At 40.4% G+C, this 12,055-nt stretch overlaps 1 protein-coding gene across 3 annotated transcripts in view; it reads left to right on the forward strand.

Annotated features, from left to right (window-relative positions):
• Positions 1-12,055, forward strand: part of LOC120572686 (dynein heavy chain 2, axonemal-like) — a 102,324-nt gene that overhangs the window by 15,885 nt on the left and 74,384 nt on the right. For all 3 annotated transcript variants that reach the window (XM_039822041.1, XM_039822042.1, XM_039822044.1), the window contains exons 13-21: positions 2,420-2,634; positions 2,897-3,043; positions 3,450-3,606; positions 3,962-4,071; positions 5,624-5,753; positions 6,110-6,298; positions 9,517-9,661; positions 9,897-10,089; positions 10,496-10,696. In XM_039822041.1, the coding sequence (XP_039677975.1) occupies positions 2,420-2,634; positions 2,897-3,043; positions 3,450-3,606; positions 3,962-4,071; positions 5,624-5,753; positions 6,110-6,298; positions 9,517-9,661; positions 9,897-10,089; positions 10,496-10,696 (1,487 nt within the window). The remainder of the gene's footprint in view (positions 1-2,419; positions 2,635-2,896; positions 3,044-3,449; positions 3,607-3,961; positions 4,072-5,623; positions 5,754-6,109; positions 6,299-9,516; positions 9,662-9,896; positions 10,090-10,495; positions 10,697-12,055) is intronic.

The raw sequence follows: 12,055 nt of genomic DNA on the forward strand, positions 1-12,055 counted from the left end.
GGCATAGTAATAGTTGTAGTTTACGACTGTTGGCTTACAATTTACTTTTTCCCTGTTCATTTGATATGTGGACAACATAACAAATGGATGGAGGGGGGTAAATCTGATGAAATAAATTCAACTCTCTCTGAAAATATCAGGTATTTCATGGAATTTACATAATCCAATATGGCCGCCGCGATATGACGTCATAATATGCAAATTAGATGGAAAAATGTACTCCCTAGATAAACGTTAGGTCAGTGGTTCTCAAACTTTTTCGGTCATTCCCCACTTTGGACAAGGGGGAATTTTCAAGCCCCAACTGCCCCCATCGCCCCAACACAATGCTAATGAAATACGCAACAAGCTTAAAATGTTCCAATTTATTGAAGTAACAAGTTGTATCGAAATGCAACTAACTATCTACATCAAATAACAGCAAGTTCAAAAATAAAGAAAATAAAAGTGCAGCTGTGTCAAAATTTGTATCAAGTTCAAAAATTTAAAAGAAATAAAAGTGCCACTTTGCAATCTGTTAAAAAAAGGAACAGAAATCCATTTGGCAAGAAAGGTCTATTCTCCCTGTATTAGTGGCTGCAATGAGCCTGTTTTGCATTGCACAATTTCGGGGGTGATCGGTGTAATAAGCTATAAGGACGGTTTGCTCTCACACGCGCTGCATTTATAGTCACACACACACACACACACACACACACACACACACACACGTGCAGTCACTCTCTAGTCTAGTGGAGGCGGGTATGGCTGCAGCCTGGAGCGTCATAAGCTGTCCTGTATCATGCCTAGGTTTATCCAACGGTAAATTCAGAGGGTCAAAAATACGAAATTGAATTATTTTCCAGATTGAGTCACGGGTAAATCCATGGCCATCAGTTTGGTTTGAAATGTGCTGGGGACAAAGACGCATTTGGAAGTACATTTCCAGAAGTGCTGGGTACAATGACGCATTCATTATTTTTTTCTTCTCTTTCGCGCAGGTCATGTTTGAAAGACGCTGTCCTGTAGCTTACTAATGAATAAAAACATTATTTAATGTACTTAAACAATGATCAGTGATTACCAAATTTCTCTCTCATATTGCTCCTCATAACCACTGAAAACTTTCAGAAAATCGAACCCAAAGTCCAATTATTATGGACGTTATCTGACATCTAAGGCGTTTCTGCTTCACATTTTCAGCAGGGCAGTGCAGCGGCTGTGGGTTGACTCCCAACGGTTCTCATGGGCTTTATAACGTGGTTTAATGTACCAAAACAACGATCAATCAGCACATTTCTGGTTAGATTTTTTTGACAGTTTTCAGTGGTTATGTAGCCTGGATGCCAGCCGAACTTAGCCCCGCCCACAAAATTCGAGGTCGGGAAGTTCGGTCTGGACTCGCTCCGTTGAGAAGCAATTATTGCCCGAACAGGATCTGTTCGGACCAATCAGATTGTCGGACAGATGATCAACAGTAACAGAATCAACCACGTCACCAAAGAACGCTTGGGTTGAATTTGTTTACATCAGGTGGCTGCCGCTGGAGAACTGAGATGTGTAGATTCCTCCATCGCGTCTGTTACAGACGATATCGACAGCGCATTCATTTTAAAATCCTCATCGGAGGAGCCTCAACAACTGCCCGAAAGCATGGTGGCGTTATATGGTGGAGCGAGATAGAGAGAGACTGGAGAGAGAGAGCGTTATATGGTGGAGCGAGATAGAGAGAGACTGAAGAGAGAGAGCGTTATATGGTGGAGAGACATAGAGAGAGACTGAAGAGAGAGAGCGTTATATGGTGGAGAGACATAGAGAGAACTGAAGAGAGAGAGAGCGTTATATGGTGGAGAGACATAGAGAGAGACAGAAGAGAGAGCTGTTATATGGTGGAGAGACATAGAGAGAGACTGAAGAGAGAGAGCGTTATATGGTGGAGAGACATAGAGAGAGACTGAAGAGAGAGAGCGTTATATGGTGGAGAGAGATAGAGAGAGACTGAAGAGAGGGAGGCCCAGCGGCGCTAGAACAAAGCCGTGAATCAGAGAAATAAAACGTGTTTTCGCCGATTCATCTGTAGAAACGCAACTGTAGCAAGCATGTCACTATCACTAACATTATCCACATTTATATTTACACGCAACAAATTATATATCCAGCTTCTAAAAGTCAGAAGTTAGAACGAATGCATTGTGCAAAAAAAAAAGGAACATTTCCTCCCGTTTGGCGCGCCCCACCTGTCACGTCTCTATTCCCCACCAGTGGGGCGCGCCCCACACTGAGAACCGCTGCGTTAGGTCATTCTGAATATTTGTTTCATTTACACTTTGTCTCTATCTCAAACCATTTTCAAGCCAGAGCCTTCTGAAATTTAGGTGTCAAAACCTAGTATTTTTAAAAATAAAACCCGGCTTTTTTCTCCCCTTTCCTTCCGCACCAGGTGCTTCAGAAGGCCCACTTCATGCCGGAGTCATACAGCCGCAAGCAGGTAGTTATTACCTTTGGCCAGATGATTCAGGTTTTGGATGAGATGGTGAGGAAGAACTTCAATGAGTGGATCCAGAACCTGGACGGACAGTACCTTAAAAGACTGGAGCAGCCACTCTTGGTGCGCTGCAAGGACAAGACCGCCAAGCTTGACATCAACTTTGACAAGTGGGTGACACAAACAGAATACAGAAGACACAAGGCATTCACATTAAATTGTATATTTATACATTCAAACACTGCCTTACATACTGTTTTCTGTGTACTTGTGACACACAAAAACCTATACCAATACAGTAAGTTAACTTTGTATCCATGCTCACAGAGGAGGAATGAATACACTCAGTAGAAACAACAAAGACACAAATTCATGTGTACACATACATGTGTTCATTATTTATGTTGTGTTTTTATGTTTTTTCTTGTCCAGCAACCTGTTGAACCTGTTCTCTGAGATCCACTACTGGGATCGACTAAAGTTTGAGATCCCCTCATGTGTGTCTGACATTTACCAGGACAGGGAGGACCTCAGAGGCCTGAGGGAGAGAGCACTACTGCTGATCAGGGACTACAACAGGTCTGACACATGCACACACGCACAGATGAGGAAAATAAACCTGCATAGAACAATGAACAGCGATTTCATAATATCATATATCATCAGAATTAATTTTTTGGAAGATACTTTGCTTACCATAAATACCGATGTGTGTTTTATCATGAAGCCAAGTCTGTAAAACTTTTAGAAGTTTCGTTTCTTAGCTTGTAATATAGGACTTCACAGGGTATTTGAAATGAAAACACACATGAACACACACATTGACAAACTCACACAGTGTTCTGGCTGTCATTGTAGATAATTTGCCAGTTCCAGTAGTACTCATCCGCTAAACCAAATTCACTAATATTTACTTAATGCCCTTCCAACCTGTGTGTGTGTGTGTGTGTGTGTGTGTGTGTGTAAATGTATGTGTGTGTACAAGGATCATTGGAATGCTGTCTCCTGACGAGTTTGATCTGTTTCGGGAGCGAATTCGTTTCATGGATAAGAAGATTCAGCCGGGGCTGACCAAGCTCCTATGGTTTTCTAAAGGAGCTTCTAACGTCTTCATCCGTGAATGTCTCCTGCATGTTGACAAGGTTGTAACACAAAGTTCATCCCTTCCTGATATGGGCAGGTGTACATTTGTTTTTGTTAACTGTATTAACCTTTATTTTCCTCACTGTCTTTTGAGATTTAGACTGGTGGCAGAAAAGTGGGTGAATGTAGAGTTTGGATTAAAGTATGGATTTAATCCCCTGATTGAAAAGTTGTTTTCAGTTTGGTTTTTGAACATGGAGACAGTTCTCTTAGATCATCAGGCAGTATGTTCCAGAACAGGACAAAAGTAACTAAAAGTCTCCTCAACAGATCTGTAACCTATTCTTGGTTCAGTAGGCAAACCACATTGGACTACAGTCATTGAGTGTCTCCTCTTCTCTCATTACACTCCAGGTCCAGTTGATAGTTGATGGATACAAAGTATCTAATCTAAACATTTCCAACCTCTGTCGCCAAATCAGTGAAACATTGCTGGTTAGACTGGATGGGAAGACTGTGTACAGGTAACAACACATATGTGATTACTTCCTCATTGCATGCGTTGCCTTATGCAGTAAATACACAAAATAAAGAATTAGGGCTGCACGATTATGGCCAAAATGATAATCACGATTATTTTGATCAATATTGAGATCACGATTAATTATCACGATTATTTGTTGATTTTAGCCAAAACAAAATTGTATTGTCACATAATTATATAATTATAACTGCTTTTACATCCATATTGTGCTACATTCCTACTAATACATCCATATTGTGCTACATTCCTCCTTTATTGAAGGATACTGTGAAGGAGTATGCCATTTCAGCTGTTGTGCGACCGCTTTCCACAGATGCATGTTTGCCGTGAAAGATACAGGCAACGCAATTTTCTGTTCACGTTAACGGCGCATATGGTGCCCGGTATCTACCAGACGAAATAGCTACACGGATTTCTGTGGCTCATTACACTGCCACTTACATGTCTGCGTTGCGCTCTGATGCTCCGAAACCCACGTTAGAGGCAACATAAACATCGCTGAATGTCACGCTAGTAGACACTAATAACACGTTATACAGCAGCTAACGTTAGCCTACCGTTAGCCACAGTAGTAACTGGATTAAACACGGCTAAAATGCTGACTGCTAAACAGTGTAGTGTGTCTGTATTTCACTGTAGGATTCCAACAGCGGGACGTCCAACAGTCTGCTGCTAAAGCTATGAGCTAAAAGACACAAACTAGCACTGGTCACTGCTGTTGTCTGAAAAACAACACAGACGGGACAAAACGTTGCGTTTACTGGTAAACTGGTAAACATTGTTACCGGCTTATGATGACCGACTGCTACCTGTTGTGGAATATTCCTCACGTTACTCTGTCCTCTGTGACTGTCTACATCTAGAAACTAAGCTGCGCGGTGCAGGCAGGGAACAGCTCTGATTGGCTCATGGAGACATGTGATCAAACAGTGGTTTATGGAGCGCTAGATTGGCTTTGCAAAAACTGTTCTATGAACGGAATGACGCATTTTAAATATCGCTCGATCACGCAAATTTGATCGTGGGAAGCGAAAATCGTGATCGTGATTAAAATTCGATTAATTGTGCAGCCCTATAAAGAATATTAAGTGTGCAGATATTTTGTTTCATTTTTTTATGTCACTTCTTATGACATGGTTCATACATTTAAAATTAAGTATATTTATTTAAAATGCATATTCATAAACAGTGGGTAAAGATTTAAACATAACACCACCATATCACTGTATTCTTCTTATTCATTTATTCTTGTACTCAGTGGAGACATGTTCACATTTCATCTATGCTTTTGTTCTTTGAAATCTCTATTCCCTCAGTTCAGATGTAAAGGTTATTGTCTAGAAAACCAACAAATAATTTTACAGACCAGTCTTACCACATTGCTGAGCTCACTGAGGAAGTATCTCCACTTCTTGACATTGTCTAATGCGATGTACATGGGTTGCTTCTTAATTATATCTTGGTTCCAAGTAATGCATATTTGTTTCCTTTGTTGGTTGCATCATGGGTGTTTCTCTTGTTGTAATTCTTAGGAACCTGGAGTTTGAGGATGACCAGAAGAGTCACCAGCAGAGCCAGCTCCAAATACTGCACTCAGCACACCAGAGAATTGCTGATATTATGACCCGCATCCATAACACCTTCTCTAATGATGGAGCTGAGGTCTGTGCTTTGTTTCTCCTTCAGTATTGGTAGAGGTTGGTTTAGACAGGTGTTTCTCTTGCAACTGTTAAATGGCCAGTAGTTCACCTCTTTTTCTAGAGATGAAGTTTAAAGCAGTACAAAAATGCTGGATAAAATAGTAACGACCCACATATATTGTTCAACTAGTAGTTAAACTAGTAAAAAAAAAAAAAAAAAGGTGAATTGAATTGAAAATGTCTGGAATAAAACTCACTCAAGGACCTACTTCTTGCAAAAACATTGAGACACAGATTTATTAAGCCTTTTGCATTTTTTATTTGATAACAGATGCAGCCTACATGTAATGTGTGTACATTTTTACCATGGTTTTTAAGGTCCAGGAGCACTGGGTGACCTACACCGAGAAAGTGGACCACATGGTAGAGGAAGCTCTAAGAAACAACATCAAGCGCTCCATGAAGAAGCTATCCAGGGCCATTAATGGAGACAGCAAGACATCGCCCAATCCGTTGTTCAAAGTCCTGGTAGCACTGCGGCAGACAACTCCCCAAACCACACCAAAGGTACAATCAACCCCTCTTAATCCAATTGGGTCATGTGATACTAAGTATAAAGTATGGTCATATATGTTAGAATATGTCTCCATATGCTGACATACAACAAGTATCATTGTGCTGCTAGTTTAAATGTTCAGTTGGTAAATTTTATAAAAAAATAATTTTGTCATATTTGCTGAAACTGTCAAGATATCCTGACATTACTACATGGGACAGTTCTTCTGCCTTCTCCTAGTGCTTCTATTGGCATAAGGAAAACAATCAATCATAGCCGTGGAGTGTTTCTGAAAACATTTGAGGTGAATCGTGATTCGTATATATGATCGCGCTGCCTAGTTGGCAGTTTGATTGGGAGAAGTTCCCAGATGTTCACCGCTCTCCCAAAGTTGACTCTTGAGTTGCAAAAGATTGTGATTTTTCCTATAGCCTACTTTATGATACTACAGAGATGTTAACAGCTAGCTTGGGAAAAGGTTGTCCAGGCAGTTGGTGGGTTTGAGTGTATTTGTTTTAGTAGTAGTAGCTAGCATTGTAGTAACATTAGCATTGTAGCAATGACAACTAGCTTGTTGCTAATAATATAACATTATTTGAACTAAACTAAACACAACTTTTTAAGCAGCAAAGTGTGTGACTGGAGTATAAAACGTACCAAACTGTTGTTTTAGGCCAGATATAAAGTGATAGAAAACGCATTTCAACACCAACAACTCATTGTCTGCAAAACGTGTACACCAACCATCGGCATCATGTTGTGGTGACACAACTCCGCTTGAAATCTTGAGTTACAGTTGAAAAACACTGCCTGTGGAAACGTACTGTTACTGCATGTTGGTCAAATTGAGATTCCCATGCAGACAGGACAACACCCATACTGGAAGAATACAGTAGCTGTCCTCTCCTGATCAAACAGCATAAAACACATATGCCCACATGCAGCAATCAAGCATTAGGACAAATTACAACCTGTGACTGTGATAATAAACTCAAACACACACACAGGTACACATGCCACACTCTAAAGCATGGTCTTCACTGTGCACTTACAGTAGTGTAAGCCTCTGCTGTGTGTTTATGGTATGACTTGTGTTTTGGTGCACTTATAGTTTATCACACTTACAAATACACATGTGCAGTATTTAAATTGGCTTGACAAGTGTGTGTGTGTGTGTGTGTGTGTGTGTGTGTGTGTGTGTGTCAGGGTGGCCGCGGGTCCTTAAAAAGTCTTAAAAAGTCTTAAATCACTTTTCCTAAAAATAAGGCCTTAAAAAGTATTAAATTGTCTTAAATTCAGATAGGATAGGTCTTAAATATGTTTGTGTCATGCAACCGCGAAAATGCAGGCAGTCTGTTCTGCCAGCCAGGTCAAATATTTTTTACGCAAGGTAACCCCATTTGTACATGACCTATCCCCTGACCAATCGGCTATCCCAACCTTAACCTTAACCGAGGTAAAAATGCCTTACCCCTACCAATCGAGCTGCTTCGTGGGCGGGTCTTGGCGTGGCCATTGTCAGTGGGATTTGCAATTTCGCCGCATACAGGTAATACAGCAATGGTTGATAGCCACCTAGAAAGATGGGGAAATGGAAGTTCAATTACAAATTGCTTGAAAAGAACGAGTATTATTGGTTAAGGTCGGTGCCTGGGAATGTTTATGAAGTGAACTGCGTTATGCGTCGGAAGAATTTCAAACTTGGTAAACTACGTACTACTTAAAGGCTCGCCAGCAGCCCATAATTGCTAGTTTCTGCTACACCATTTCTACCGCTAGCAATGATGTCAACGCTACAACGCTGGATGTTATGATGGGAAATCCACAGCCAACAATGCCAGCTGACCGCCGAGCAATTTGTGGCTCTATGCCAACACTCCGAGCAGAGGTGATTTGGGTGCTGAGGACTGTGACAAGCCACAATTCCTACAGGTATAATGACGGGATTGAAGAAGTGTTCAAAGCAATGTTTCCAGATTTGGGGCTTGTACAGTCATTTACCTGTGGAAAGGACAAGAAAGATACGTTACGCTAAATTTGGACTGGCGCCATATCAAAAAATAACTCATCACCTTAGTCCAAAAATGCGGTGCGTTTGTAATTATGTTCGACAAGACACTTAACCAGACAACCAAAAGCAAACAACTGGACTTGCATGTGCTTTATTGGTTAAATGACAAGTGGTGCTCATAAGTTTATGAACCCATGATAAGTTGACTAAAAAGAGGAATACAAAAATCATCTTTTGGAAATTGATCTTAATTCCTTAATTAAAAAAAGTAGGAAAAGTCCAATCTTTAAGACACCAATTTTCTTTGTGAATAAATAATGCATCGTAAATAAATAAATGCCCTTCCTTAAAATACAGGGGGCTACAGATACAATGCATCCTGATAAAGTTCCCTTGGCCTTTAGAATTAAAATAGCCCCACATCCTGACATACCCTTCACCATACCTGGAGATGGGCCACTTTCAATAAAATCATCTCTCAATCAATCAAACCAGCTATGAGGCTAACTGAAATAAAACCATGCCAATCTCTAGGTATGGTGAAGGGTATGTGATGATGTGGGGCTGTTTTTATGAGCAGCACAGCAGACTCTAATACCATTCTAAAACTCAATTTGGCTGTTTTTAATTCATTCATTTTAATTTGTCTAATTAACATGTAGTGCCCTATCCATAGTTGTTATTCACTTGACAAATCAGTAAAGCTTAACTATATGATACACAACATACAAGAGGTTAGTTAATAAATATATTTATGGCACACTTACTTTGAAATGCTGAAGTAGATCCTGTGCTGTTGCATGGCCCATGAACTGCTCCATATATTCTTGACTGGACATGGTCATTTAACCAATAATGTACATGCAAGTCAAGTTGTTTGCTTTTGGTTGTCTGGTTCAGTGTCTCGTTGAACATAATTACAAACGCACCGCATTCAAGTCTTAAATTTCATTTAGAAGTGGTCTTAAAAAGTCTTAAATTTAACTTGTTTATACCTGTAGCCACCCTGGTGTGTGTGTGTGTGTGTGTGTGTGTGTGTGTGTGTGTGTGTGTGTGTGTGTGTGTGTGTGTGTGTGTGTGTGTGTGTGTGTGTGTGTGTGTGTACTTATGTTATAGTGTGCTTTTGTTGTATTTGCTGATCATCATGTGTACGTGATTTCATGTATGGATATGTTCTCTGTGTGTGTGTGTGTCTGTTGTGTTTGTTTGTTTTGACAGGTCGAGTTTTCACCGACGCTTGGAAAGCTTGCTCAGATTGTGAACATTATGCCTCAGCTCATCAAAACCATTTCAGAATTTAAACGACTGCCTGAAGTTCTCTCCTGCAAACGGTCACAGGGTAACCCCATATACATCAACATAGGTTAGATCTGTTTTTTTAAACATCATCTTTCATTTTAAGAATCTACATTTCCCAAGAAAGAGTACCAGTGTGCACATGCAATTTGTCCTTACTGGGTGATGAGCAAATGTAGACCTGATTTGTAGGGAAATTACAGAATTTTGGACAGGGATTACTAAACTGTTGTATATGTACTGTATATGCGACCATGTCTTTCTTGTCCGTGTTTTCACCCTTGTCCTCTTTGTTATTTCAGAGCAAGACGAGGAGATAAGGAAGATTCAGGCTGCAATTTCTACAGGGATGACAGCCAATGAAAGCCACCTGCAGGCCTATCTGAAGACCTGGGACAAATACAGGGATATCTGGGAAAACAACCAGGACTCCTTTATACAACGTTACCGGAGACTAAACCCACCAGTCACTACTTTTGATGCAGACATACACAGGCACGGTGCAATCAAAACTAATTTCTAAACATCATTCTTCAATTAAACTGTTTAGGAACTTTCTATGAAGCATTTATTTTTTCTGCAAAAGCATTGGAGTACATTATAAGTGGCATGCATTACAGCAGACTACAGCCAATGTACGCTATAAAAGGGGAAACTACCAACTTTTTCAGCTTGCAAGCAAATTGTAGTTCCTTGTGGCTGAATCTGTTTAAAATACACATACTACAGACCTACATTCTAATTGTGTCTGTTTTTTATTTGTTTCCATTCCCCAAGTAAACTTTTCTTTAATTTTGTGGTAAGACATTCTTTAAAAGTTGTTGTTTACCATAAAGAAGTGTGTAGACGCATTAATCTCCCTCTTCTGCATTTCTGTGTCCTGTCCATTGTTGAACCACAGGTACACAGAAAAGGCCTCCAGTGTTCAACAGGAAGAGACAGTATTTAACATCCGGTTTGTCATGCTGGACTGTTCACCACTCAAGTCCTCCTTGGCGCAGCTCTGCAGTGAGTGGCAAACCAAGTTCACTCAGCTGCTCAGCCACATGGCTAGCACCCGCCTTAAAGAACTTCATGCCTCCCTGCAAGATAATGCCAACAAGTAAGGAGTCAAGTGAAAAGACTTAATTTGGGGGGAAATTTTTTATGTATTTATTACAGACAGAGAAATGACAGGCAAAGAGATCTAACAAAGGTCCACGGCTGGACTTGAACCAAGGTTGTTGCGGTTCATGGTAGACATCTTGAAACCCCTAAGCAGCTGGGGTTCCCTAAAAAAACTTTATTGATTTAACCTATCCTGATCTTTGGTCATTGAGAGAAGATGAAAATGAAGGGAGGAAGAGATGAGAAAGGAAAGGGAGGAGATAGAGGGGGTGATAGAATGCAAAACCGAGTTTACCTTGTCATAGTTGAATTACGACAGTTCGGTGGGTAAAATAGACATACATAGAACCTCAAAGTCCCATTGACACCTATTTCCTATGCAAATCTCACAATTTGAAACTGCTGCTGAAAACTGGCGAAGCTCAACAAAGCCCATAGTTGACGTCAACTCAGTGGCTATACCTTATTTGGCTCTACTCTGTACCTTTGTCACGCTCCAACATTTACATACAAACCACTAATCTGAGACCAGCTGGTCTTCTGAATCTAGGTCGCGCAGATCTCAGAACTTTTATACATTGTTCGTCTGCTATTTCATTACTAAATTCACTTCTGAGACTTTTTTATGCAAGAAATCAACTATGTAGAGCTCGTGACAGCAGCCGGTGCCTGCCGACTCGCGGACAAGAGGCGTTTATTTCCCCGATCGTGTGTTTAAATAACTCAACACACATCAATACAAGCAGTACAAGGACAGGAATGTACAACACTGCAGCATGTCATGAACATGCTAGTTAGCACTAGCTAGTTTACTGATAGCTTAAGCTGATGTGCCATTTGTGTACTATAATTTACCTTGATATGTTTCTTCAAATTCGATGGTGAATTTTTGAAGGCCATTATTTCGCAGTCTTTCGGGAGGCTGAGTAGGCACTTCATTCTCTATGAATTGTCTTTCACTCCGACAAATGAAAACATGGACTCTAAGTAGGGCCGGGGATCACTCGAAGTTGCACGGCCTTCTTATAAGACAGCTTGATCGCTTGAGTCGCTCAATGATGAGCCAGCTTCATCAAACCTGGTGACAGAGCCATCTACCGCTCTTGCAGTGATAATGTGGGTTTGGAATGATTCGTAACATTTGTATAATTGTAACGCGTAATGATGCAGCACATAAAAAAGTTATTGGAGTAAAAGTATTAAACTCATCAAAAATATGTACTGAAGTAAAAGTGGAAGTAGGAGAAAAAAAATAAGTACAGATACAGCCTTTTAGTACTTAAGTACAGTAGTGAAGTAGTTCTACTTCGTTACTATACATCTCTGGCAATTAGCCATCAATTTTCAAAAAACG

This window comes from Perca fluviatilis, chromosome 14, assembly GCF_010015445.1.
Source record: "Perca fluviatilis chromosome 14, GENO_Pfluv_1.0, whole genome shotgun sequence".
Classification (NCBI taxonomy): Eukaryota; Metazoa; Chordata; class Actinopteri; order Perciformes; family Percidae; genus Perca; species Perca fluviatilis.